This window comes from Perognathus longimembris, chromosome 2 (genome assembly GCF_023159225.1).
Source record: "Perognathus longimembris pacificus isolate PPM17 chromosome 2, ASM2315922v1, whole genome shotgun sequence".
In the NCBI taxonomy this organism is placed as follows: domain Eukaryota; kingdom Metazoa; phylum Chordata; class Mammalia; order Rodentia; family Heteromyidae; genus Perognathus; species Perognathus longimembris.
The window spans coordinates 24057376-24082223 of NC_063162.1; the positions used below are offsets into that span (position 1 = coordinate 24057376).

Below are 24848 nucleotides of genomic sequence, written 5' to 3' on the forward strand. Positions count from 1 at the left end.
TCCACTTGTCCTTTTCTTTTTTCCTTCCTTCCTTTCCTTTGAACCCTGGAGACTATGATAGGTGATATTTTTGGCACTTGAAAGGCAATGACTCAATTGCTATAAGCAGCTGTGGTCTCTAAATTTGGACTGCCACTTAGAAAAGAATTCTCAGTTTTCTGAACAGAGAGACAATTATGTGGTTATATGAAAATGTGCATCATACTTTTTGAAGCCAAACATAGATCTGTTTGGACACTTCATGCTTCCGGATGATCCACACACTTTTCCTGCCATTAGAATAAGGCTAATCATCTACATTGGGGGATGAGTCAAGAGAAAGAGTTGAGAATCTCACAATCTGGGGATGAGTGGGATGAGATGGAGAGATGTCGAGGACACAGTGCAGATGGTACACTGTCAAGAGCTGGGCTGACTCCAGCACAATGATGTAAGAACCAAGAAGAGCCACTTTGGCTTAAATCACTTGGACTCTATGATTTGTGTCCTCATCTCCTAGAGGAATCAGAGGAGGAAATAACACTTTTTGATATTATTTTTTAGCAATTCAATAAGCTCAGGAAGGCGTTGGTGAAATCCCAGCCATAAGGGAAGCTTTTCCAAAAGTACTGTCCATATGATTGCATTTTGAATACTAAATTGACCAATTGGCTTCCTCATTATTTGGAAACTTCTTTCCTTGCTGCCTTCCTTCTTTCTAACCATCTTCACTTCATTTTTTAACTGTTAATGCCATCGTTTGTATTTTTTCAGACCCTATGAACATAACAGTGAGCAAAATTGATATAACATTTGTACTTATAGAACTTGTAAACTAGCGGAGAAAATAGTTAATGAAGCAAGGAAGCAATGGTAACAAAATGTAAGTGTGTGTTGATGCTGAGGTATCAAGTCAGGGACAGGGCTTTAGATTTTTATCAAGGCTGGTACTCTACCATTTGAGCCACAACTTCTGTTTCCTTATTTTTATTTTTCTGGTTCATTGGGGATAAGATTCTTCCAGAGTTTTCTTCTGGGTTGGCTTTGGACTTTGATCCTCAGATTTCAGACTCCTGAGTGGATAGGATGACAGGTGTGAGCCACCAGCACCCATCTAAAATGTTATGACTCTTGCAACAGGGTGCTCTGGGAACCCATAGTGAGAAGTAGCCATCTCACAAAGTAAAGGAAGGAAAGCCAGCAAAGTTTTCCCATAGGAAGTCATATTCAGGCTGATGCCTAAAGAAAAGAATCCCTCTAATTTATGTAGTTTCTAGGGTGTAATCTGAGAACCACTATATATGGATAAAGGAATGGCGTATGTGGTTCAGAGTATGACTGTTCTTTTGTTATCATTATAATTATTTTGTTAATATCCACATTGCTTATGATGTTTAGTAACGGTCAACTCTTTGGAAGTCTCAATAAATGCAGTGCTATCATGTCATGTCAATTCTTTTATTACATCCTGCTAATATATAGGACCACAGAAGTAATTAATAGGTTGTTCTTTTTTTTTTTTTTTTTTTTTTACCAGTCCTGGGCCTTGGACTCAGGGCCTGAGCACTGTCCTGGCTTCTTCCAGCTCAAGGCTAGCACTCTGCCACTTGAGCCACAGCGCCGCTTCTGGCCGTTTTCTGTATATGTGGTGCTGGGGAATCGAACCTAGGGCCTCGTGTATCCGAGGCAGGCACTCTTGCCACTAGGCTATATCCCCAGCCCTAATAGGTTGTTCTTAACCAACCTTCCAGTTTAGCTGTTTATTCACTTATTTGAGCTTCTTAGCCTACCAAAAAGTATATGAATAAAAAATAACTGTCATTCTTGAGAATCATGGGATAGCTAGAAATAAAATTAAAGGGAAAACAAGGATTGAAACATTGCTAATCTCTGATGACAAAAACTGGAATACGAAAACACATAAGTAGCAAGTGGGTGCTGGTGGCATACTCCTATCATTCTAGATTCTCAGGAGACAGATCCAGAGGATCACAGTTTAAAGCGGCCTGAACAGAAATGTTTTCAAGACTTTATCTCAAAAAAATTATCCAAAAGTTAACTTGGAGGCATTTCTGAAGTGGTAGAGTACCAGACAAATAAACAAGCTGAGGTGTGAGGCCCCGTGTTCAAACCTTAGTACAAGCAAGAAAAAGGGGAAAAGGCAAGCAGGAGGAGAAATATATACGATGTTGATAAATATTATGCAATATATGAATAATATTAAACAAGACACTAATAATAGCACAGGGAATCTCTAACCTAAAGGGATGTTAATTACAAAGAGAGCCAAAGTTTTAATCATTGTCCTTTCATAAATCTTAATATCTTTAATCCTTAGCCACAAATATTTCTTGGTCCTTAGATACAAATAATTATCAAATGTGTCATCAATTTTTAAAAAGCTGGCAGGAAAAAGGGTAAACAGCCGGCAAGTTTCAGTTGATAATGATAATTATTCAAAACATTTTGACTTTCAAAAGCATTAAAAAATACATTTAACTTACAAAAATAGTTACATATGCCATTTATTGAGTGCCTCATATATTATTAATCCACTGGAGAAACTGATAGTTTACTCAAGGCCACAGAGCTTGCTAAATAGTAAAATTAGAATTCAGACTAAGGCTTACTTTATTCGATATCTCTCGTGAGCCATTTATTTTGCAACCCATTGTAAAATTTATATTTCTAACTAACACAAGATTAGGAAGTCTCATAGAAAAGAATACCAAACATTTTTGGTGAAAGAAAAACAATCAGGGTTGGGAATATGGCCTAGTGGCAGAGTGCTTGCTTCATATACATGAAGCCCTGGGTTCAATTCCTCCACACCACATATATAAAAAAGCCAGAAGTGGTGTTGTGGCTCAAGTGGTAGAGAGCTAGCCTTGAGCAAAAAGAAGCCAGGGACAATGCTCAGGCTCTGAGTTCAAGCCCCAGGGCTTGCAAACAACAACAACAACAACAAAACAAAAAAAAAACTGTGACCCCACAATCAGTTAATAATCTAGAGTTGTTGCCCGGAAGTGAAGGTTCAATGGAAGTTGGGTATCTATCATGATATTAGGCAAGTGAGGGCAAAGAGTTCCAAGGTATGACTTTCATCCACTGACCTCCATCCACATGTTTCATGTATAAAGACTCTGGTTGGTGCATAGTGAGGGTCTAGTACATGTAAGTGAAGGATGGTGTAAAGGAATCCATGGACCTCCATGCTATCCATGGACCATAGCAGAACTGCTCTGGGAACAAATGGTTGCTTGGGAACAAAAAGCTCATCAAGAGAAAGAGACAACTTGGGGTGATCTCACAGTGTTTCAACATGGAAGTGGGAGGATTATAGAGTTTGCCCTAAGGATAAATAAAATTACCACTGAGGCTGATGGGGACTGTCTTGTTAAGTGTCCAGCAAGCCTTGGTTAGGCATGGAAAAGGACTGGGAAAGTGAAGATGATTTAAGTGTCAGTATCTTCTTTCTAGTCTCTCTTCCCATTAGCACTTATCCTTGAAGGTACTCATTGCTTTGGGATTCTATGAAAATTTCTTCCCCATTTGCTTGCATATGTGCATAATTTCCTTGCCTCCCTGGTGACTTTATCTTGTTTATATATGTTCTCATTTTAATTTTATGTTTTGTTGCAATTACACTCAATTGCTTCTCTGTGGTTTGAGATAAGAAGAACAGAGAGTACAATTTTAAATCCTGAAAATGTCACAGAAACAGAAGCCACAAATTAAAAATTGATCTGATACCGAAAGAAAATGGACAAATATGGCACTCCGGAACAAAGAGATGATAAAAAGAAATTACACGGGGGGAAAAATTAATGAAACTGACAGGAAGTACATTAGACAGAAGAAATAAATCAAGAAGAATGTGATGAGATATCGAAATGGCCGAGCTCAGAATAGCCCAGCTCACATAATCTAAGAAGGGCATGTTAAATGTGGAGAGAGTTCAGCCAACCAAAAGCTTCTGAGTCTCTTCAAGCAGGAAAATTCAATTAGAAAGTCACAGCACCCTGCATGGAAACCGTGAGCATTGGGTATTTGCTCTTGTTATCTTGGGGCTGTTAGTTATCTTCTGTGAAATGTAGCTAGTAGAATATTCTCTCTTTCATTTGCTTAATAAAGAATTTGATCATCAAAGTAACTGTCCAGAATTCTGTTAGGTATAAGAATGGGAGAAAAAAAAAAAGAAATAGAAAATTGCCTTCAAGTACAGTACAGTCAAAGTCAGAGATAGGGTCTAAGAACTTTGGAACCTGAGAGGCAGGAAATAGCTTCCTGAAGTTTTGTGGAATGTTTCAGAGAGGAAATAACCTTTGAAATACACATTGAAAACAATTATCAGACCATGCGAATGAGAGGAGCATGAGGAGAGAATGCCACCAGTAATAAGGCAACACGGTGTGCAGTAGTTCCAAAGTAGTGTCTGTTTTGAGTGGTGAACCCCAGTGTTGTGATGGGAGATGGAGAAGGGGCACTGAGGGCTGTCAGGAAGCTGAAAGCACTCAGCACCTTAACCTGTGAGTCCCTGGCCACTGCTTTTGGTGTCATCAGAAAAATATTGTTGGGTGAATATGGTCAGAGAATAGTGAACCTCTCAGTGTATACTATTATCAATATACATTAATTTTTTTAAAGTGAGAGAGTGAGGGAGGGAGCAGAGGAAGAAGAGAGAGGGAAGGGGGAGATAAGGAAAGATAAGTTACTTGTAGCTCATCTTTCAGCTGATAAAACGGAGCTCATAGTCAGCACAACTAGTTGAACACTGCTGCTGGGAACAGGGAACCATTCAAGGTTAGGAGGTTAGCAAATGACAGTGTGGAAGATAGGGTAGAGAAGAGAGCAAGCACAGAGGGATTCAAGGTAGAGAGACCAAGAAAGGAATGGTAACATAGAAAATTCAGGAAGGATCAGTGAGGAAGGAAAAGACAGAACCAATATGATCCTCTCCTCATCTTCTGAAAGGACCTTTTGATAGATCAATCAATGGATGGATGGATGGATGGATGGATGGATGGATGGATAACAAAATAGGAGATAGATGCAGGTTTCCCTTTATATATCTCTGTTGTCAGCAGATCCCAGGCATATATGTAACCAGACCTCTTCTATATAAGATGGCACATAAGCTCAAGGTGAAAAAACTTATAAGAAATAAGGAAAAAGAGCTTTCATCTTGACCATTTATACATACAAGAAGGACTCAAAAGTGCTGAAAGGCAGGGAAGAGCTCTGTGTGAAGTTAAGCTTTCTGAAGTAGGGCACTGGTGGCTCACACCTAGTAGCTCATTCCTAGCTACTCAAGAGGCTGAGATCTGAGAATCACGATATGAAGTCAGCCCGGGCAAGAACGTCCATAAGACTCTTATATCCAATTAACCACCAGAAAACCAAAAGTGGTGCTGTGGCTCAAAGTGATAGAGTTCTAGCCTAGACAATGCCCAGGCCCTGAGTTCAAGCCCCATGGACAACTCTCTCTCTGTCGATCATCTCTCTGTACTCAACTATAATAGAATGCCAGTTCTGGTTACTTAAAGAGCTACTAATTCTTCTGAAGTCCTGGGAAGGGTGATTTCCATGTAGATGAGATGCTGGAATTAATGGACTCCAGGTTCCTGCGGAGGATGGCCTCCTGCCAGGGCTGATTAGCCCAGGTGGCCTGTCCACGATTCCTGTTTTATTGCTTCCTTTCTCATTAAGGAAGGTGTTGGTTTGGATAACCATAAACAACATATCTGCTGCTACAAAATGCTACTAGCTCTTACACAGCCAGTGGCTGAAGCTAGGCTCTTAGGAGTCTTTAAAAAGACTTACATCACAGTTTTGGAAGGCAGAATATCAAAGACATACAGGAAAAGGAAGCCCAGGTTTGAACCTGTGCCACATAAATGGCTATTTCCCTATTTTTGCTGTTTTTTTTCTTTTCTTTTAAAATGCAAAGTGGTAGAGAAAAATCCAAGCTTTTTTTTAAAAAAAACACATCAAGGATATTAGCCCTAAGAGGTAGGTCTTCTTCTCTTTCCTTCCTCCTCCTCTTCCTCCTTTCCTTCTCCTTCCTCTATTTCCTCACTCTCTTCCCTTTCTTTTTCTTCTTTTCTTTCTTCTGCCTCCTTCTCTCTTCCTCTCTCGGTGTATTGAACCGGTCCTGATAGTTCCTTACCCTACAATACTAAAGAAAATAGCTAGGTTTCCCTTTTATGGCTCTGCCTCTAGCTGAGCCAAGGGTACTGAACAGCCACCAGACACTAACTGGATAGTTATGGGGGTGCCTCAAAGCTCCCTAGATCACATGGCCCCAGGGACTAAAGTGAATTTGGGAACAAAAGATCTGGAAGGCAGCTAAGCAAGCAGTTCCCTCTACCCTCACTGAAGTAATCTCAGCTTTTGTACTTCCCTCCTCCCCAGACAATGCATCCCTTAAAATAACCTTCACTGGCACCTCATTTCTCACCAGGAACCCTTTTTCTTTCCAAAGTTCTCTAATTTTCTCTCTTCCAGCACAGGGAGAATCATATTTACTCACAAAACCACAGTGTTGAACTATAGCCTTGTAGCAAAGTTTTACTTTCTAAAGGGAATTTTGCAGCTGGTCCCATCTGCTTTTTCCTGACTTTTCCTTCTCTTCTGCTCAGGCAGATTTTCTCCCCAGGCCCAACTAGAACCCATCCTCCAAGTCCCAACCTCCTCTGCATACCACCATGTTGGTATTCTCTGCTCTCAGAGACACATAATTCATCATGTTTCCCATCATGTCCCGGGAAGAAAATGCTCAGAGAGTTTTCTTGATTTGTACCAACCATTCCTGCAACCTTTAACACTAATACTTTCTAGGAATAATTCCTTCAGAAGACATTGTATATAACGGACTTAGACTTTGTACCAAAGTTTTTACCCCACTGTGTGTCAATAGGAACTGTCTCTGTTAAGAGTGGGTTCAAATATGCTACTGTGCATGTTCATTGCGTTTATGTGTATTGTCCGCAAGCATTTTAAATTCTAAACTGGACTTCCCTCTTGCTTCATATACCTCTGGGCTGTTACCCATCACCCCAAGTGGTGTCTAAAAAGGAAAAGTAGTCAATGCTCATGTTATGCTCGTTCAAACACCAGCTCACAGGCCTACAACATGGAAAATGGTATACTGAACACTTTTTGGTTTAAGTCCTTACTATACTCCAGATATTGATATATAAGTGCTTTATAATGTTCACATGTAATAAAAACCTCTAAGACAGATAGTCTTGATTCTAGACTCATCATGTTAGAACACAGAGCAGTAATGTGACATATGCAAAGTCACACAGTGAATGAACAATAGAGGCAGAACTTAATCGTAGCTTATATGTCTCTAGAGTATACACTTCTAACCACCAATCAGCCCAATCTCACTAGCAAGATCTATCAGGAAGTGGAGGGGCTGGGGCTGGTGGGGAACAAACTTGGGCCTTACGTGTGTAAAACACATCCTCTACATCATAAGGGCCAATGACAATAATTTTTAGATTGTTTCCTTCCAAATTTCCTGGCAAGTCAGAAGATAATTCAGATGTCTTTGCAGAATCCTGTAGATGCAGTAGTTTGCATCTAATAATTTTCTGTAATCAAGTTCTTAAAGGAACTAGGCTTTGAACTCCTTTTGAAATAAAACCAGCTCACACAAATTTCCCTTCCAAGTTTGGCATGCATGCCACCATCCAACCAAGTACCTATCATCTGTGCATGAAACACATGGTTGTCTCCTGGTTTTCAATATCAGAACATTATAATGAGCCTCATTCTTCATAAAACCCTTTGAGCATGCAAATCATTCTGGATGGTAATTTGCTCTTTAGATGTTTGAGTTCATTGGACTTCACACATAAATTATCTGCTAAGAAAATTGGGATTTCTTTTTTTCTCTCTAAAATCAAGATCTCAGGATATGCTAATGTTTGGCAAACAACCAATTGTTCCTCTCTCTCTCTCTCTCTCTCTCATATTCTTAAATGCTTTCTCTGTATGCCCTCTTTTCCCCTCATCTTTGTGTTTGTTTTTGCAATAGATGATGGCTTTCAATCCTTTGACCAGTATAGTGGCCCTTTCCGAAATCATATGCCTTTGTTAAAGAGTGATAGTTTACTGAAAGGTAGGACAAGGTCAGGTCTGGAGCTACATCAACTTGTTTATGTACTAGAGGACCACAATCTCCAACAAGTCTGCTTCTGCGTTAGGTACTCCCCTAGGAAGCAAAGAGAGAAGAAAATAAGTCAGGATTCTCTGCTTACAAAGAGCTAATATTCAGAATTTCTACGAAGCTTACTAGATTTCTTCCTTGTGTCATAAATGGTAGTTTGGAATCCTACCACCAAACTGTAGTTCTAGTTCCTCTGAATTCACACATCTCTTCAGGGGTTTGAACAAGCTTCTAGGTCAAGGAAATATAGCTTTCCACTAGCTCAGAACCTTCTTGAGAATAAGCCCTGTGTTATTTATGCTTTGGTAAGTATGTGGGATCTCTAGCACAAATCTTTATTATTCCATCAATGGATTAGAAATTGAAGCTCAAATTGGTCATAGGAATAAAAGACCTTTTAATTGTATATAACCTTACACACGCCACAATCTTTTCATAGGCTTATATGTAATCTCATCCAATTATGGTGATCTTACATAAGTCTGATGAAATTCCTTTTTATTACATTTCTCCAGTACCCTCCATCCCACTCAGAATGAAAACATTTTCCTTTCCTCCTTGACCTCATTTTCTTTTGTCCTTCATCCTTTCACTATACTCTGGGTGTTCTTTGGGTCTATGATCTACAGTCTCATTTCTACCTAAGGTCCTTTTTCCATGCCCTACTGCCAGAACCTTAAGGGGCTGGTTCCTTTTTTCACCTGATCTCAACAGAGGTACCACTTATCAGAGGGACTTAACCTCAAGCTTTCTCCTCTTTTTCATCTCTAGGAACTTATTTACTATCTGCATGGAGTTGCTTATTCAGGATATTTAATGCAAATACAATATATGTGTTTATGTCTGCTTTCCACGAGGCTTAATGATTCCAAGGTTCATCTGTGTTGTAGCACTTACCATTTTGCTTTGTTTGGTTTAACCAAATTCTTTTTCCCCAACTACTTTACTTCCATATTTGTCTCTGGACACAAAGTTAAACTGGAAATCTCTAAATATATGACTCAGATATAGTTAGTAATAATGGAAGGGCCGAGTCTATCATATGCACAGATGTTTCCTTGGTACAGAATTTTAAGAGGAATTATAGGTAAACTCTCTAATTTTACTATATGGTTCTATCTTTTGATCATTGAAGGTATTTTTCTTATTTTTATGATGTCTGGCTTCCCTTGAGGTTGAACATTATGGTATTAAACAGGGTGAGGGAGTCTGGTCTGCCTTTTGATAGCATCAGGTGACACACAGATCTTAAACTAATTTCCAAATAAGGCATACTCCCTACAAAATTGGGAGGGGGCATTTAGGTAGAAATAAAGAGAAGAATATGGTCCTTGAGTTTGGTGCTCTCTCTCTCTCTCTTTCTCTCTCTTTCTGTGTGTGTGTGTGTGTGTGTGTGTGTGTGTGTGTGTGTAGATAAGTAATTTAATTAAAACTCATAGCAACGGGCTGGGGATATAGCCTAGTGGCAAGAGTGCCTGCCTCGGATACACGAGGCCCTAGGTTCGATTCCCCAGCACCACATATACAGAAAATGGCCAGAAGCGGCGCTGTGGCTCAAGTGGCAGAGTGCTAGCCTTGAGCGGGAAGAAGCCAGGGACAGTGCTCAGGCCCTGAGTCCAAGGCCCAGGACTGGCCAAAAAAAACAAAACAAAACAAAAAAACAAAACTCATAGCAAAGTACTATCGGTTCATGAAAGGTCTTGTTTTGTTTTAATTTTCTACCTCCTACTTTCACATGTCTCCCTTATGGATATGATATATGTCCTGAAGAGAAACCTGTCTTTAATTGGCTATTTATTTGGGGATATGAATAAGGATGATTATATAAATCATATCTTGCAATAAATGACATTCTGTTACCTAGAAAAAAAATCTTCCCACTTCAGTTTTAAAGCATATTCATGTCACTGTAGATTTATTTATTATTCCAACTCCTGCATGCTATTTTATAGTATGTTTCCACAATTCACTTTTCCACTCCTCTAGCATTGAACACCTGCCATGAGGAGTAACACAGTGCATACCCTCATCCTTATCACTATAGAAACTTGAGGGAGAATTATTTTGGTGTGTATATCTAGGAGAAGAAAAGGTAGGCTGTGGGATCTAAATGCACTATTTTCTTTATCAGGCATTTCTAGGTACTATCAGCATCTTCCCACCTCCTTTTCTAGCCATTGTAGAGACCAAAGGTGGGGGAGTGGGCAGTCTGCAATTAGCTTGCTGCTAGCATAGCATAGTGGGATGTCACCACTCTCTTTCTGCTCTGGGACTTTTCTGAAAAGAGACATCAAATACTCAGGTAACCTGCTTAGCACTCCGGCCAGCATATATATATATATATAGAGAGAGAGAGAGAGAGAGAGAGAGAGAGAGAGAGAGAGAGTGTGTGTTTAAGGGCAGCCATGGCTTTTCTTGACTTTAGGGATAAAGAAGACAAGGGATAAACACCTACCATTATATCCCCCTGGGGGGACAGTTTTGACATCATATAAGGCTTTTCCCCAAATCTCGGTGAGATTGGCTACAAGTGGCCAGCTTGGCTTGATAATCTGAAAACTAGTATCCTTCTATCAAATTTTCCCTTCTGGCCTGTTCCAATCTGTTAGTGCATTTCTACTCTGTCATTATTCTAAAATAAACAACTTACAGGCAAAGCCTTTGATGTGGGCTCTATTTTCAAGTATTCCTGGTATTATTTATGAGGACATTTGTCCCTAAGAATGATTGCTATGTCGAGTATCCACACCCTGATCTGCCAGTCTCCAATTTGAAAATCACACCAGATGGTTTCAAAATTTCCGAGGGCAACTCTGTGGACAAGGAACTTTGCCTCCACTGGAAAGGCATGCTCCCAGTGTAAGCTCTGACTTGAAGGTCAGTGAATTGTCTTTGTACACTCAGTTATTTTCAAAAGATGGTTGCAATATCCATACCATGCTTATTATAAAACCTGTCCAAAACATTTCTCTCTACTCTCTAATGATTCATGACCTCGGAGGCTTATACAAGTGTGTGTGATCACAGAAGTACTATAAAAGAGAGTGCTAAAAATAATATTGTATTTCGATACTGGTTAGTTTGGAAGCATGATATAACCTCTATTTTCCAATGAAGATTGTTACACCCTACAACATGCATTACTTGTCTCATATTTTTACTCATGTTTTTCTTAAGTGGACGTGTGTCAGCGATGATGTTTTTGTATGTGTGTAGACAACTCACTTTACTTGAGTGCCTCATCATGAAACAAAGTGCAAATCACAACCACTTGGGAGCTGGGAATCAGAGACACTTCCTTTAAAGAATGGTTTTGCTTCTCCTCTGGGAAAAGTTTGTAAACTCTCTTTATCCTCTGCTACTTTTGTCATGTAAACAGGTGGTTAACACATACACTCCAGGAAAGAAGATTTGGCTGGAAGGTGTGGTGACCACCTCCTCAGGAGGCACAAACAATCTGTCAGATTCCTATGCAGCAGGATTCTTGTAAGTAACACCTGTAATTTCACTCCCAGGGACTTCGAAGATGGATAGACAGGAAACTTTATGTTCACTATTCTACTCATTGTAGGAATAGGCTCATTCCCTGTTGAAAGTCCTTCTTCTGTTGTTTTAGGAAAATATTTATCAATTGCACAAACCGTGATTAATGTCTTCTTTAGATACTAAGCACCAGAGTGAAGATAGGAGGAGGGGAACAACAATAACAACAACAGTAATGGTAACTTGATTTCATTAGTCCACTGCCTAAACCATAGAACAAACAGCATAGATTTTCTCATTTAATTTTTAGCATGGTTTGGGGAGATAGGTTAACAAACAGCATGGTTTCTTTTCCTTCCTCCAGACACATGTTGGAGGAACTGGGAGAAGAAATAACCACACTGTAAAGCTGTCAAAGACAAATGCCACAATAACAATATTTTTAACTATGTAGTACTTAACCATTGCCAAGTGCTGTCTGAAGTGATATATTTATTTATTTAACAGTTTAATAAACAGTGAGATGAATGCAATTGTTTTTATAGTGAGACTGTAAAATAGATGCTGTTGTGATCATCACATGACAGGTAAAGAAATGGAAAGACAAAGTTGAAGAGATCGACCTAAGGTTACTCCATTTGTTAGCAGCAGAGCTCAGACTCCAACCCAGATAGTGTCCTCCAGAGTCCAGTCCATTGCTACTATGGTAGACCACCTGTCTTTCAGCCTCATACGGTCTTTCCATTCATGGAAAGTGATAGACATGCAAAGGAATGAAGAATTCCCTGACTGGGACTGTCATGGAGTCGTGACAGTCATGTCCCAGCACTGAGTCATCACAGGGCATTACTCTAATTTTATGGGTAAAGATTGGTAGTGGTGGTGTTATAGGGTGAGAAAATGGAGAACTGTATTTTGAAGGATTGCATCTTGGAGTCTTTATTAGCATGCTAGCAGTCTACAGGTGGCCACTTGTTGTTACAGAGACCTGCAGCCCACAAATACATTTAACACAGTTACGAAACTGAACAGTGAAGGCCAGAGAGGAAAGAAAGAACAAAAACACCAACAAACCAAGTCAGCTCCACTGGAGAGCTGAATCAGGATGCCATGGTGATGGGAGAAGAGCCAGGAGACAGGACATGAACATGGAGACACATGGTATGGTGTAATGGCACGTGAACTAGTACAAGCCTAAATAGGATCAGGTCAGAGGGAAGGGTCAAAGGAAACTCCCAGTCCCAGGCACTGGACTGACAGATTTAGTAACCTATCAGCCAAGTGCCCACCCCTGCCTCCAGGGATTCAGGCATGCCAGTCTCCTGGGAGGTGGGGACTTCACTTTTCCCCCACCATGAAGGAGAGATGCCAGATCCTATCATTAACCATGTGGCTGAGATGGCATCTACTAGACCTAGTCTCCCTACTTCAGTGGCAGAGGGGATACATTTCAGATGGAAGAAACATTTGGGGCAAAGCATAGTTGAGGGGACAATGATGAATGAGACTAAAGTCTTGTTCACTGCATGGTTATCATTAGGGCTTAGGCTAGGGAGAGAATTTACCACTGGATCATGAAAGGTCTTAAAAACAATGTAGAGGAAATGAAGCCTTGCTTATATCAAGCCATGGGAGATTTTGGAGAAGTCATACAATATGACCTATGTTATAAAACTTTGGCTATGGCAATAATGTGCAGAAGCATCTGGAAGAGATGAAAAAATGATCTTGAGAGCTACTGTTTGTTATCATCTAGGAGATAACACAGAAAGGCCAGGAGCCTATGTGCTTCTCCTACGCCTGCCAGTGTCATATGCTAGGGACAGAACCGTGGACATACTTACTACATGACTTCTTCCCAATCCACCGGGGTCCTTTGACTCTGGCTCTGGTTAGGCCATGTCCTCCTAATTCTACAGCTTTGCCCTCAGCTATGTGTTTTGCTGCTAACAGCTGTTCCTAATTATCCAGATGCAGTTCCCCTCCATTGAGACAAGTTTCTTTAATATATTGGTGAAGGACAAATCAGACCCAGCCAAGGAGATTGCCTTTGCAGATGGAATCCTGTCACATGCAGATGAAGATGAGTCAGTGTAATTCACCATGATGCCCTCCCTGGATCCTTCCATATCAGTATCTCCGCTTCTAATAGTGTGCAGAACAGAAAAGTCATCCAATAACATGCATCAAATGAATGAAATGGAGTGCATCTGTATGTAATACCCTGTGGTTGAGAGGTTCCTTTCAAAACGACACTCCCCACACTGGTTTGATTTGAGCTCTCGTGCAAGGATGAGAAGCCAGGTGGGCAATAGGTACTAAAGGAAGACCTTTGCAATCACCCCAGAAATGAGTTTTTCCATGCTGTCACCAAGTGACCCTGCTTTGAGGCCCAGCAAGCAGCCCAATGATACTGTATTTTCTTCAGCATTCTTCCCCTTATGGAAATGAGGAATACCACCGATAATTATGGAGGCAGCTGGAGCAGACATCTTCCTTCTTATGCACACCAGCCAGATCTATCCAGAGAGCTCTGTATTCATGTCTGTGCTTACTCTACAGCACACAGATAAACAGAGTTGTTTAGATTGGGTTGTAGTTCAAATTCTCATTGCTTGGTTGACCAGAGATCCGATAAAACTAGTTTATTCTGCTCCTGGTCTTCCTCTTATCTTCTTGCCATCCATGTGGCCTTAACTCCACTGACAGCACTCAGCACTGTGGCCTTCAAGTCTAGTTCTCTGAGGGGTGGAAGTTGTTTCCTGGAAAAAAAGAAAAAGGCATAGCATACAATTAAGAAGATGGCATTTCCCCTGTGTATATGTGCTTTTTCCCCTAGTAACCAAAAGCACATGAAAATGCATGCATGAATCAGAATTCTTTACCAAGAACTCAGAAGTAGTGTCTCCCAGTCAGGACTGAGATCCGTTGGCATTCTGCAAATATAGCCTTAGCACCTAGTAATGTCTGGCATACACATTGAATGATAGCATCCTTGATGGTGTGTACCTGTCATTTTACCAACTTTCTTTATAAGCATACAAAGAAATCTTAAATCCCTTTCTGGGAGGACGAAATTGGCTTCATCACTAACCATTCTACTATGAGTGTCCAAAGGCAGCTCTGATTCTGGCCATAGTCCTTTGAATGGCAACGATTTTGGATGTTCATACTGGAATACAGGCTTGGGTATACATTCTTCTCTCTTAGTTCAGTCTCTTTAAGGAACTGCTAGCAAACTTCAGTTTCACTAACATTTGTGGAACATATATTCTATGTAAGTCATTTTTAGACCATGGGGAATTTTCAAACAGGAATTTGATAATATTCCTGGAGATACAACTGCACAGATATTTACAGTGCTTTACCAAATTATTTCCATGGTCATGCAAGCATTCTTTGAAGGTATCCTTAATACGGAGAGAAATACAAACATTTAAGTTGATTCATATTATGAAATAAGTAAGCATGACTGAACAAATGGACTCTTTTCACATACAAAACCACAATGATACATCCTTATATTGTTATACTGAAGCTGCTTGTGGAGGGGTCACATACATGAGATTGTATATTTATTCATTCTTTGTTTTTGTTTCCTTAAGAAGCATAGAAATGGAAGGTGAAAGGCCACATTTATCTTCATAGATGTATACTTGTTAGATATTGACCCTATTGTAGTCTCCTTTTTCCACATGAAAAGCACACTGATTTAGAAGCCCGAATTCATGTTGTGGTTCCACTACAGCACATCCTTGACAAGTTATTTACTACTGTGCCTTCATACTCAAAGAAAAGCTTAACCGGGTAGCCTGATTTCGCAGGGTTGCCAAATTAATTAAAGTAATAAGAGCAAGTTGCTTAGCAATGTGATGTTCCAAAAGTCATTTCAGTTCTCTAGGTCACAATGTCCCCATCTAGACAAAAACAAGCACAGGCATGCACACACATGCACACGCGCACACAACACACACACACACACACACACACACACACAGGTTCTGCTATGGTACAGTCAGAGTTTCCTTTTCATTTAAAACTTTTGTTTTTGTGTTTTGCTTTGCCTTCTGATTTGCTTTTGTGACTCTAATTGTCAGTAAATGTGTTCGTTTTATGAGTGCAAACTAAAATTGTAAATGTGAAAAAGATTTGAAAATATGAACAATATTTATTCATAAAATAGGAATTAGCAATGCTCTTTATTCCAGCAAAGAAAAAAATCTTAATTCTTCTACAAGTCATGGGTTTGGAGCTCCATATGGTTTCAGATTTGAGAAATCTAACTCTGCGTAATTTTTCCCATGTGCTGAATGGTGACTTGCACAGTTCCTAGAATCTAATTCTCTCCAGACATATTTCAACCTAGAGTCCTGAGCACCTACAGTGTTCCAGAAACTATGATGGGTATTTTGTGTATGAGTTCAACTGTTGTGTCTATGCCTGATGAACTTGTACCTGATGAGGAAAGCGTAGAGATAATGAGTGACTGACTCCCTGCACGTAGGAGAGGGCACCCATAAGAGTCCCGAGGAAGCAAGAAAGGAGGTGCTATTGTCAGCTGGACAGCAGAGTTTAGAAGATTTGGAGATTAAGATTAATAGGTGGGAAGACATTTTCCAATGGACAGGGGTGAGGTAGAGGAGGATAGGAAGGCAATTCTAGGCATCAGTCAAAATATACATATAATATACAAAGACTCAGATAAGTACAAGAGAGCATGTCGTGTTTGGCTGCTTCTGAAGTCATTTCAGGTGGTTCAGAGTCTGGAAGATGAGGTTGAAGGTAAGATAAGATGGAAGCTAGGGTGACTGATGAAGGCACACACACATGTCTGGGACAGTCTGGGACAGACAAATGCTTTATCTTTCATGTGAAGATCAAATCTCTAAGTCACATGTTTTCCACATATATTGTTGGAGTATAATTCAAATTTCCCCTAAGTTTCAGAAGTAGGTGAAACATGACTGCATGAATGTATGAGTGAACTGAAGGTGTAAATAACAGATAGTCAGCAGTGGGTGTTGGAAGAGGCTAGAGGGCAGCATTTGTGATGCATGTTATAAGTGTGTGATCAATTCAGGTCTTCCAACACAGCTTACATGTAATGGGAGTGTGCTTGAATCCTGGAGAGTTCATTGCAATGCCAAGGGAAAGGAGCACTTTGCCGATATTGCTAGATGAGAGATGCCAAGGACTTGACTACACTTGCAAAGGTCGTAGGTGTATGTAGGTTAGACTCTCGCAGAAGGTACATGTACATCAGCAGAGTGCAAGCAGCGATGTTTAAGGATGGAATGTGTAGAGTACAGATTCTATGATGGTATGTGTGTGGCCAGGAAGAATAGCAATAGGCTTACAAGTGGCTAGTGTATTTATAAGTATTCTAGTGACACAAGAGAAGTGATTAGCAGCTATGACTTTATGCACAAAGATAATTCCTTTTATTCTCCTGGATATCGGCTTCTTTTCCTATAAAGCAATGACACAAGATCTAATCATCGTTGAAATCTCTTGCAGCCGTGTGTTCGAATATTTAAAATAACGTCCTCTTTAAAGTGCTTAAGTAAATTTGATGGTGGAAGGTTAGTATGTATTTGCATGTCACCAACTGAACTGCATTGGGTTTATTAGATGTCTTTTGCAAAAATGTGCTAATGTAACTTTTTTCTTCTGTCTGGTAGGTGGCTGAACACTTTAGGGATGCTGGCTAATCAAGGCATTGATGTGGTGATACGGCACTCATTTTTTGACCATGGATACAACCATTTGGTGGACCAGAATTTTAACCCATTGCCAGTAAGTGTGGGATAAAGATTCCCAACTCCTTTTCCATCTCATTCTGTGCTTTTGGTTGTGCCAGTTTTTTCCACACTGGGAGAAATTCTCTTCTTTTGCCAGTGCCAGTTCATTGCATAAATCACACAGTAGCATCTAACCTTTGTTTCCTTGACCCATTTCACAGACTGTGGCTTCAACACACACACACACACACACACACACACACACACACACACGTACATAATGCACATATATATTCATTACTATTACCTTAACAAGCTTGGTGCAATTGAGATTCCTCATCTCCTTGTGGCCTGTTTGAACTCTGCTTGAGAGTGAATTTTTCCAGACTTTTCTTTTCATGCTAATAGGAGACATTAGTTAATGTCAGATGCAACATGTTGAAAGCAGATGGGAGAGTGTTAGTCGAGGTCTGATACAGTAGGAGTCCATCTTTGTGGGCATGGCTGGAGGGCATTTACAGTTCAATGTTGATCCCCATGTGATAATGAGGGGACAATGTTCCCAGAGCACCAACTTCTCTAGGAAAGGGAAAGAAAGCAAAGAATAAAGTGATAAAGGCAGAGTTCTAGGTTTCCCTTGTGACTTTATTAACCAATTGGAGAAATTCCACTTAGTCCAGAAAAGCTGTGTGTTTCTCAGAACTATTAAGTGAGTTATTCTTACACACAGACAACCTATCATCATCAAAATGAAGGTCAGACTCACCTCATAGATTCAACTCATAGGACTTCAGAGCTGGGATTCCACTTTGATACAATCCAGTTATGCCTTACTTAATGAAGGTACTAATAGCCTGGGGTGGGTAGGGAAGTTGGGCAGTAAGAGCCAGTTCTAGATCACACCCTGAGACCCAATCCACTTCCTCCCAAGTCTTCCTAACATCCATAAGAAACTAACCCTGACTAGAATAGTGCATTTCTCTGCCATTTGTTTCCTTTGCCTATTCCTACCCCCACTCCCTGTACCTTCCATGCTCTGAGTCAGAAGGCTCCCAGTCCCAGAACAGGAAACAGCCTGACACCCAACTGCACCATTATTTGTGTGTGTGTGTGTGTGTGTGTGTGTGTGTGTGTGTGTGTGTGTTGCTTGGTACTGGGGCTTGAATTCAGGGCATCATACTCTTAATGGAACCATGATGCTCAGATCTCAACTTCTTAAATAGCTAGGATTACAGGTGAGAGCCACCAGTGCCTAGCAACAGTGCTATTTCTACATCCCCAGAGAATCCTGCTAGACTTGAGTATTCAGTAACTACTGTATCACTGGGTATTCATGACTCCAAAGACTCTGTGGAAATCACAGATATTAAAACCAACTGGGAGAGATGAATATGGTCAATGTATATAATGTGCACGTAGAGAAATATCATGACAGAACCCTTACTAGGTGCCATTTAATGTATACCAATTAAAAACCAGGAATTTAGAACTATGATTTTTTAATCAACTGACACAGTTGCTTTTATTCATAGAATGAAAATTCCTCTCTCAAAGAATGCATGTGAAGTTGGGATGAGAAGGAGTGGGGAGGGAGTTTTCATTTTGGATCCTAGATATTTGGTTTGTTTTCTTTCAACTTACATATTTGTATAAATGGAAGGAGCTAATTAGAAAAGTACCTGTGAAAATAGAAGCATTCAGCGAATGTAAGATTGCATCTACTATTTGAAATAAATATTTATTCAGCATCAGGCTGTGGGGAGGATACTGGTAATAGATCAATGAATGGATGATGATATAATACAGTGAGGGCTCCTGTAGAGGTGTATACAGGAAGGGTTTCTTGAGCAAGATGACAATGCCTGTTGACAATAAGAAGCCAGCTCTGCCACTTCACAGAATTCCCCAGGCAGGGAAGAGGTTAAAACACAGGACTGAAACAAACAGCATATTTGTGGAGACTCAAGAATACCAGAGTGCTTGGGGCATGGCAGGATGGGGAGCTGATGAAAGTGTGGTAACAAGGGTCAGATCATGCAGGACAGCTTCTAGTATACAATTGGAAGTAAGGTGATTAAACTTACAGTTTAAAAGATCCCCCTAGCATGTTTCATACACCAAATATTAGTTACCATTTTTTAGCAGATGACAACATTGCCATTTAACAGGTCACTTTTATAAATGGTGCATCAACACTGCCTCCCAAACTGCCCATCCTTCCCTCTGTTTTTCTCTTCCCTCATTCCTTCTTTTCTTCCTTCGTTGGAAGTTCATATACTCTTTTTGATCCCACTCTATGTGCTGATTGTTATTCCTGGCCGTGGACTACTGCGGTGAACCAAAATGACAAGTTCCTGAACTCTTGGAGCCTGTAATGTAATGAAACCTACTGAGTAATGGGAAACAAATAAACACATGAATAAGATATTAGATTATCATAACTGCTCTGCAGAAATCCTAGTGAGATAAAAACAACATTTATTTATTTTACTGATGAGAAACTAAGGTTCTAGGGAGTGAGTGGATATCCGAGTACAGACAAGTAGCAAGAGCTCAGGGTTTTCAAATCTAAATTCAATTTTCTTTTCACTGTACCATGTTATGTTAGTGCTTATGGTATTCTTTTAGTTGCCTTAGCAGAAAACTGTGAGAAATCCTGCCTTAGACTTGAGGGTGGAGATAAAAATAGGCATGTTGGAGAATTGGAAAGAAGAAAGTAGCTTTGGGAAAGATAGTATTTAGAAGACCAGACAGGCAAACGTGGGCATCTTACCCCTCCTGGTATCTTTGCAGGCCATGGGTAAGGCCATGTTAAAGACAAGTGCTCATGGCTTCATTCGACAGTTCTTGCCAGTGATTGCCTCTAAAAGTATGACACAGAGACCTGGATTGATATGTGGTAGTAGCTGAGTTCACAGAAGTCCACAGGAAGCTAGGACAAGTCCCATGGACTTAGCACAAAGGCTCAAATGAGCTAAACAATGGTATTTCTGGAAACAACAAGCTTTAATAAAGAAATCATATTTAAAACTACTTAGAAAGGTAGCAAGCCTTCTTTTATCTTCCATTGTGGTAATAAGTTCTGGACCTTATAAGTAGAGAACTTGGCAGCTAGAAGAGTGGGTTCTCGTGTCTCCCCTGGAAGGAATTTACAAGGCTATAACCAGCGCACCAATCTGACAGACATTGCCCAAAGATCTCAGCAATGTGGAACAGAGACAGACCTGAGGATTGTATCGGTTACTACTTCACAGTTGTGCAATCGATAACCAAACACTGCTAATTTCAAAAAAAAAGTGTGGGTTTCACATCATGATTAAATCGTTAAGACAGTTTGTTAAGAGCTTAGAGGATTAGTAAGTTTGTGTTTTGCTTGACTTCCAGAAGGGAAAAAAAATCCGTATTTTCCACTCCACTGACTTCAAACTAAGCCCAGGACATTTTAGGCAAGGATCTTATTAGCAAATAGGATCTTGTTTTTGTTGGTTAGCACTCTTGAATAAATTGAGAAAAGGCAAAAGCATCTTGGCTTTATGACTTCCAAGATATATCTCACATTACTGCTCCCCGCTCGGCCTGGGCCATGTTCATCTGGGTTTGTGGCATTCCAGCCACGCTCGAGCAGAACCATCCTAACAGCACCAAGCTAAGTCCATAAGATAACTGCCCTTGAAAAATGGAGAGGGGTTGTCTGGACTTTAGGTGGAAGGTAGAGGAGAAGATGGCAGAGCACAGGATTGCTAGGTTAGGTTGAAACTGTTCTGGATAATACTTGTGATGGTGCGTACTTGTTATATGATTCAAAAGGAGAGAATGGATAACACCGTGAATGAGCCCTTATAAATGGCAGATGTAACAAATGTACTGCTCTGATGAGGGTTGTTGAGAACAGGGGGAACATGCACATGTGGTAACAGCAGGAGGGGCATAGGACATATCTGTGTTCTCTCCTTAAAAGTCCTTAACAGGGATGGGGAGGAGAGGAGCGGAAAGAGAGGAGGAGAGAGAGGCAGGGTGGGGGGGGGGCGCTTTCCTTTCTGCTTCAGAAAGAACATTTTCAACTGCATCCCTATTCTTTATAGTTCTTCCTCCAGAACTAAAAAAAAAAAAAAAGTGCCAGGCCTCCTCTTCTGAGCCCTTCCTTCTCCTGGGAAGAGGAGAACATTTGGCTCAGCTGTTTCATCACTCCACTCTCACTCTTTTCCCCTGACTCCCCCCACTCTGCTGCTCCCCTGCCATTGGGACACAGGGGGGTGAGTCTCCTCAGCCAGTCGGTCACAGGCTCCCTTGGGAGGAGGTGATGTTTGTGCTGAAGAGAGCCGCACATTTCGGTGGACATAGTCCAGACCCCACCAGCCATGGGCATTTCTTCTCCAAGAGGATTTTTTGGAATTTTAACTTACTGCTTTTGTTTTTTGTTTTTTGAGAGTTTGATTTACAGAGCTTTCAGGGAGGAATGGTGAATTGCTAGTCAACGTCTTCGTAACTCCCACACCAAGCTCGTCTTGACAGACCAATATAATTTGATTCCCAAAACATGGACGTCTCCAGTGTCATCTGTCTGTGTGCCAGACATGGCATGTATGTGCTCATCACTAAGCTAAGGCCCATGCATATACAATGCGGTGCTAATAATCTGCAGTGCTAATGATCGGGTGTGTGTTTGTGGGAAGATGGGTTAAACTTCTGCTTAGAGTAAGAATTTTTAAGAAAAAAAGCTTGATTGCCTTGTAGTATCTTTGCCACAAGGAGTAGAGTGGTATGATCGCTTATTCTCAGTAATTGTTTTTAGCCTACTATCCCCACCAAGGGTCATAGACATTCAAATTAGCTTCATGCACATCTATTGAGCACCTTCTGTGTGCATCGTTCTGGAATATAGTCATTGGTCATGGATCAGAACATAGCTTAGTAGTCCCTCGAGAGATTAAACCTCAGGTGGAAGATCCTATAACAAAGCATTCGGAGCCATTCCATCACTGCTTAGATACCATTTGGCCTTTGAAAAGAAACTGACATTTTTACCATTTCCTGTCTGGCTCATTTGGTTAGTCTTTCACAAGATTCTAGGACCAGCCCTATTCTTGTTTTCCTTCAAAATAGGAGACATAGTAATCCCTAGGTACAGTGGACTTAAACCTGTCCCCTGCCCAAGAGAACACAGTTACACACCCATGCCACCTCGACTCGAGGTTAATGTGGAAAGCACGCCTTCCTAATGAGGGCTGTGTGTCTAGTGGCTATGACTTGTTTCTTTTCATCGGCAGAAGCTGGATCCCAGAACCATCCAGAAGTTTTGTGGGTTCTAATCCTAGCTCTCCTGGTTTATGTTTGCTCTCCCACTGCTTAAAGTGAAAAAAATAAATGTCTCCCCTATACATCTCCAAACATTTTTACTATCCCTGAGAAAATCAGTCAAGATGATAAAATTCTGACTTTGAACTTGCATGTAAATTACATGGAAGGAAAGGACCATATCTAAATGTGAAAAGCCGCTTTCTTTGAGTAGTAAGATGATCAGCAGTTATTATTCCTTTTTGTGAATACTTTGTATATGAAATCACTACATTTAGCAATGTCGCTTTAAAATGTTAAAAAATAAAAAGGGGGAGTGAGGGTTGTATGTGTGTGTGGGGGGGAGTAGCTAGGGCTTGAACGCATATCCTTGTGCGCTTGTTTAGCTTTTTGCACTCAAGGCTGGCATTCTACCCCTTGAACCATGACTCTCCTTTGGGCTTTTTGTTAGCTAAAGATAAGAGTCCTTCAGATTTCTTGGGCAGGATTCAAACCTTGATCCTCAGATCTCAGCCTCTTGAGTAGCTAGGATTACAGGTGTGAGCCACCTGCTCCCAGCCAAAGGCCATTTTTTTTTTAAAGAAAGGAAAGAATAGCATTTTCAAATATGATCTCATTCATTCATCATTCATGCTTTTTTTCATTCATAATCACTCACTTCAATGTGCTATGCCAAATATAGACCTCCCTGCTGCTGTCCTCGGGGAGCTTACAGAACAGACAAGAGACAATACATTAACAAGGACCATGGCATAAGTACTTGGAAGGATGGACAGGAGAGGAATAGAGAAGGTAGGGTGGGTCTAAGGCAGCACAGGGCATCCAGAAAGGCTTTCTGAAGGAGATAGTACCTGAACTGGCCTCTGGAAGAGGGCAAGCTAGCCATAGGATGGCCATTTGGGGGTTTCTGGAGGGTTTTCTATATATAGGCAGTAATATATGCCGATATCAAGACTTAAATTTTTCAGTGAGTCATGGTAGAAAGAATTATGAAAAAAAAATATTTAGGGAAGTTTTTCCCATTGCTATCAAGTGGCCACACAGGGTGTGTGAAAAAAAATGAAAGCCTGGATGTGGCATGACTACAACCGGGGAGGTACAAAACCCAGCCAAACCAACCTGTGACCCGCTTCTTTAGTATGGCCTGTTTTCTTTTTCTTTTCTTTCCCGTGGGAGCCATCAGGAAGATGAAAGAAGCAGAGTGTACCTGTTTAGGGGTAGCTGTGATGTGAAACCCAATCCTGTCATTAGGGGCCTGGACAAAGACTTCTCCATGTGCAGCCTTCCTTTGTTGGAGCCTGGGGCTGCTGAGAGAAGGGCATCATTGGCCTCAGGATCAATTGCCGAGATTCAAGCTGGCTCCATCTGTGGTCCAAGCACCTGGGCTGCATGCCCAGTGGATATGACTTGCTCCTTTTCTCTTCTATACCTCTAAGCCCTGCTTCCTCAGATCATAGCCAGCCCTGCATACCCATTCCTTCCCCCTCCTCAGACATGTACATGGAAGCTCCTCTGACTTTGTATCACCAGTTCTCACGGCTGGTTGACTTATCCATCCAAGTAGTGTAAACAATATGTTAGCCACACATCCTAGCTCACCCCGATGGTAATCGTAACTGCTTGGGGAAGTAGAAAGAGGTCTGGATCTTAAATGGGAAGAATCAAGCTCAGAATGCAACACCCTGATTTTCTAGTCATGTGGGTCTTTATTTCATCCTCCATAAAAGGCATGGGGAGGAAAGAAGGCGGAGCTGGGGGGCAGGGCATCTCTGAGTGTGCTACTTAAAAGTATGGACTCTGGATCCGGACTGGCTAGCATTGCAAAAACAATTCTGCCATTGACTAGCTAGCTATTGAATACCATACCTCCGTGAACATCAATTTCTTCTAAAAAACAAAAATAGAGAGACATTCTAACAGCTCCCATGGGTATGGTGTTTAAATGAGCTCATCATGCATCTGTGCATTTTACCTCCTAGTATATACTTAATCCGTGTTTACAAGTAGTATCATTCTGAAAGCACTTGATAAAATATAAAGTTCTGTAAGTCACAACAATAATTACCTACGGTAACTGAGCATAACTGTGGTGATATGCATGGAAGTGTTTGCCCCAATACCTGGAAATGAAGTAACAGTAATAGAAATGTACAAAACTAGTGTGTGTG

The 24848-nt window shown here is 40.7% G+C and overlaps 1 protein-coding gene across 2 annotated transcripts in view; it reads left to right on the forward strand.

The window, feature by feature from the left end:
- Hpse2 (heparanase 2 (inactive)) overlaps window positions 1–24848 on the forward strand; it is a 436035-nt gene that overhangs the window by 314809 nt on the left and 96378 nt on the right. For both annotated transcript variants that reach the window (XM_048338506.1, XM_048338507.1), the window contains 2 exons: window positions 11541–11647; window positions 17326–17440. In XM_048338506.1, coding sequence (XP_048194463.1) covers window positions 11541–11647; window positions 17326–17440 — 222 coding nt within the window. The remainder of the gene's footprint in view (window positions 1–11540; window positions 11648–17325; window positions 17441–24848) is intronic.